The following is a 1905-nucleotide window of genomic DNA, read 5'->3' as shown; positions in this document are numbered from 1 at the left end:
GATTATTTGTTCCAAGTGTGAATGACTGCTCCAAGAGAGAATGTTAGATAGATACATCTGTCTTTATTTGGTTTGATGTGACTGAATGAAGTATTTGGGTGGCGATCTCTTTGAAAACCTTTTTGCACATGTGGGGGAGAGATATGAACACCTAGGTGTATATAGGTGTAAGTGTGACACGTGTGTGACCCCACCGCCCTACTGTGTGTCTCACATCCATCAGAATATAATAACTCATCGGTACAATGGCACACTCACTCTGACATGTTCACGTTGACTCTGGCGTGGAAAGGGCCAGCAAGCACACGCACAGTGCTAATGTAACACCCAGCAGGTCCTTGTTTGTAATTTGAGGTTTGTGTTGTACAAAGACACTAACTCAAGACTAACCCAAACTTGAACATTGTGTTGAAGGGAACTGTTTCTTGTCTTGTGCATGCCTCTTCTCAACTTCTTCTCTTCCCACCATTAAAGGGGAAAAAGACAATTTTGCCATGGACTAGTACTACATAATCAGAATTCATCATAATCATTATTTGATCTGTTTTTGTGTATTCATGTGTTCATTAAAAGTGGTTATATACAAAGTATTTTGTTTAATGCAGCGTCTCAGGTGGGCTATTGGTAGATTATAAGTGCATCACTGTGGTTTTCTGAACTGTATAGTATTTACTAACTTATCCGATTTGGCTAACCCCACCCTCCTCCTGCTATTAAAACATGCCATAAAAGGATTTGCAGGCACTGTTTAAGTATGTTGTTGTACATTAACATGAGCCACTTCTTTTTTTCCCTTCCTCTCCACTCTCCTTTTTGGTCTGTCTTTTCCTGTGCTTTATTTGTCCATTTTCTATCACTTTTACTCTTTCTGCATCTCTTACCTGCAGCCAGTTGCGCTAAATATGATGCATGTTAAGTGCTACCTGCACTCCATCCTACTGAATGGGCTGACTTGGCATGTGAATGAGTGATTTGGCTGGGTGGCTGCCTGCTTGCCTAACTGCTGTCTGCAGTGAGTGTGTGTGTGTGCGTGTGAGTATGTCTGCATCTCTGGGGGCTCCTGTGATGACGCACATAGTGACGGGGGAATGCGGGGGGGTGGAGGCGCAGTCGACTCGCTAAGCTCTTTGTTTCTTCTGCACCTCGACTTGCCACGCCAGTGTTCACACACTCCCTTCTTTTTCAGGGGATCACACTGCTGTGGGTACAGTAAGGAGCAGTTCAGCAGTGCAGTACGTCATGAGTGTGTGCGGTTGTCTAAAGACATTATCTCCCTACACTTGAGCTTAAAGAGGTGGAAAAATCAAAATGTTCTGATTTTAAGGTGCACTGTATCTGTACTTTAAGCTACTTTCACATCCGATCATTTTAAAGGCACACAAACATTGACATACACAGACTTTCATTTCTACCACATTTAAATTCTAAGTGCACACAAATGAACAAATGACAATTATGAAGACATAGTGTAGAAGTTACTTGATAATCAACCACACGGGAAGACGGTATGCTTTGTCCTCTGCGCGTGTGTCAGTCCATGTGCTTTGGTCAAGGCCATGTTACTTATGGAAAAGTAGTCCGTGTTCAGAGGAAGTGTTAACATGTGCGTTGGACTCAATGAAGCTCTTTGTCCATCCCTCTCACTTCATTCCATTCAACCCTACTCTCTCTCTACCCCCATTTCTCTCCCTCTGTCTTGTTAGAGCTTAAACCCTGACTACTTGTCTTCTCTCTGCATGGGTGTGTTGTCTTGCAGACTACCTGACGCGTGGGTGAATGAAACGGAGCGATCTCAGCTGAAGACTAAAGTTGTACACTTATCCCAGTTACCGCAGGATGCTGCCATGCTGCTAGACCCAAACATCTATAGGTGAGTGTGTGTGTGTGTGTGTGTGTGTGTGTGTG

General features: G+C 43.6%; 1 protein-coding gene across 1 annotated transcript in view; it reads left to right on the top strand.

Annotated features, from left to right (window-relative positions):
• The window catches only part of LOC116694181 (zinc finger protein aebp2), a 24471-nt gene that overhangs the window by 19311 nt on the left and 3255 nt on the right, over positions 1-1905 (top strand). The window contains exon 7 of the mRNA XM_032523718.1: positions 1757-1870. Coding sequence (XP_032379609.1) covers positions 1757-1870 — 114 coding nt within the window. The remainder of the gene's footprint in view (positions 1-1756; positions 1871-1905) is intronic.

The sequence above is a fragment of the Etheostoma spectabile genome, chromosome 8 (genome assembly GCF_008692095.1).
Source record: "Etheostoma spectabile isolate EspeVRDwgs_2016 chromosome 8, UIUC_Espe_1.0, whole genome shotgun sequence".
Classification (NCBI taxonomy): domain Eukaryota; kingdom Metazoa; phylum Chordata; class Actinopteri; order Perciformes; family Percidae; genus Etheostoma; species Etheostoma spectabile.
The sequence above is the reverse complement of the archived record's forward strand: the minus strand, read 5'-3'. Positions and strand labels throughout refer to the sequence as shown.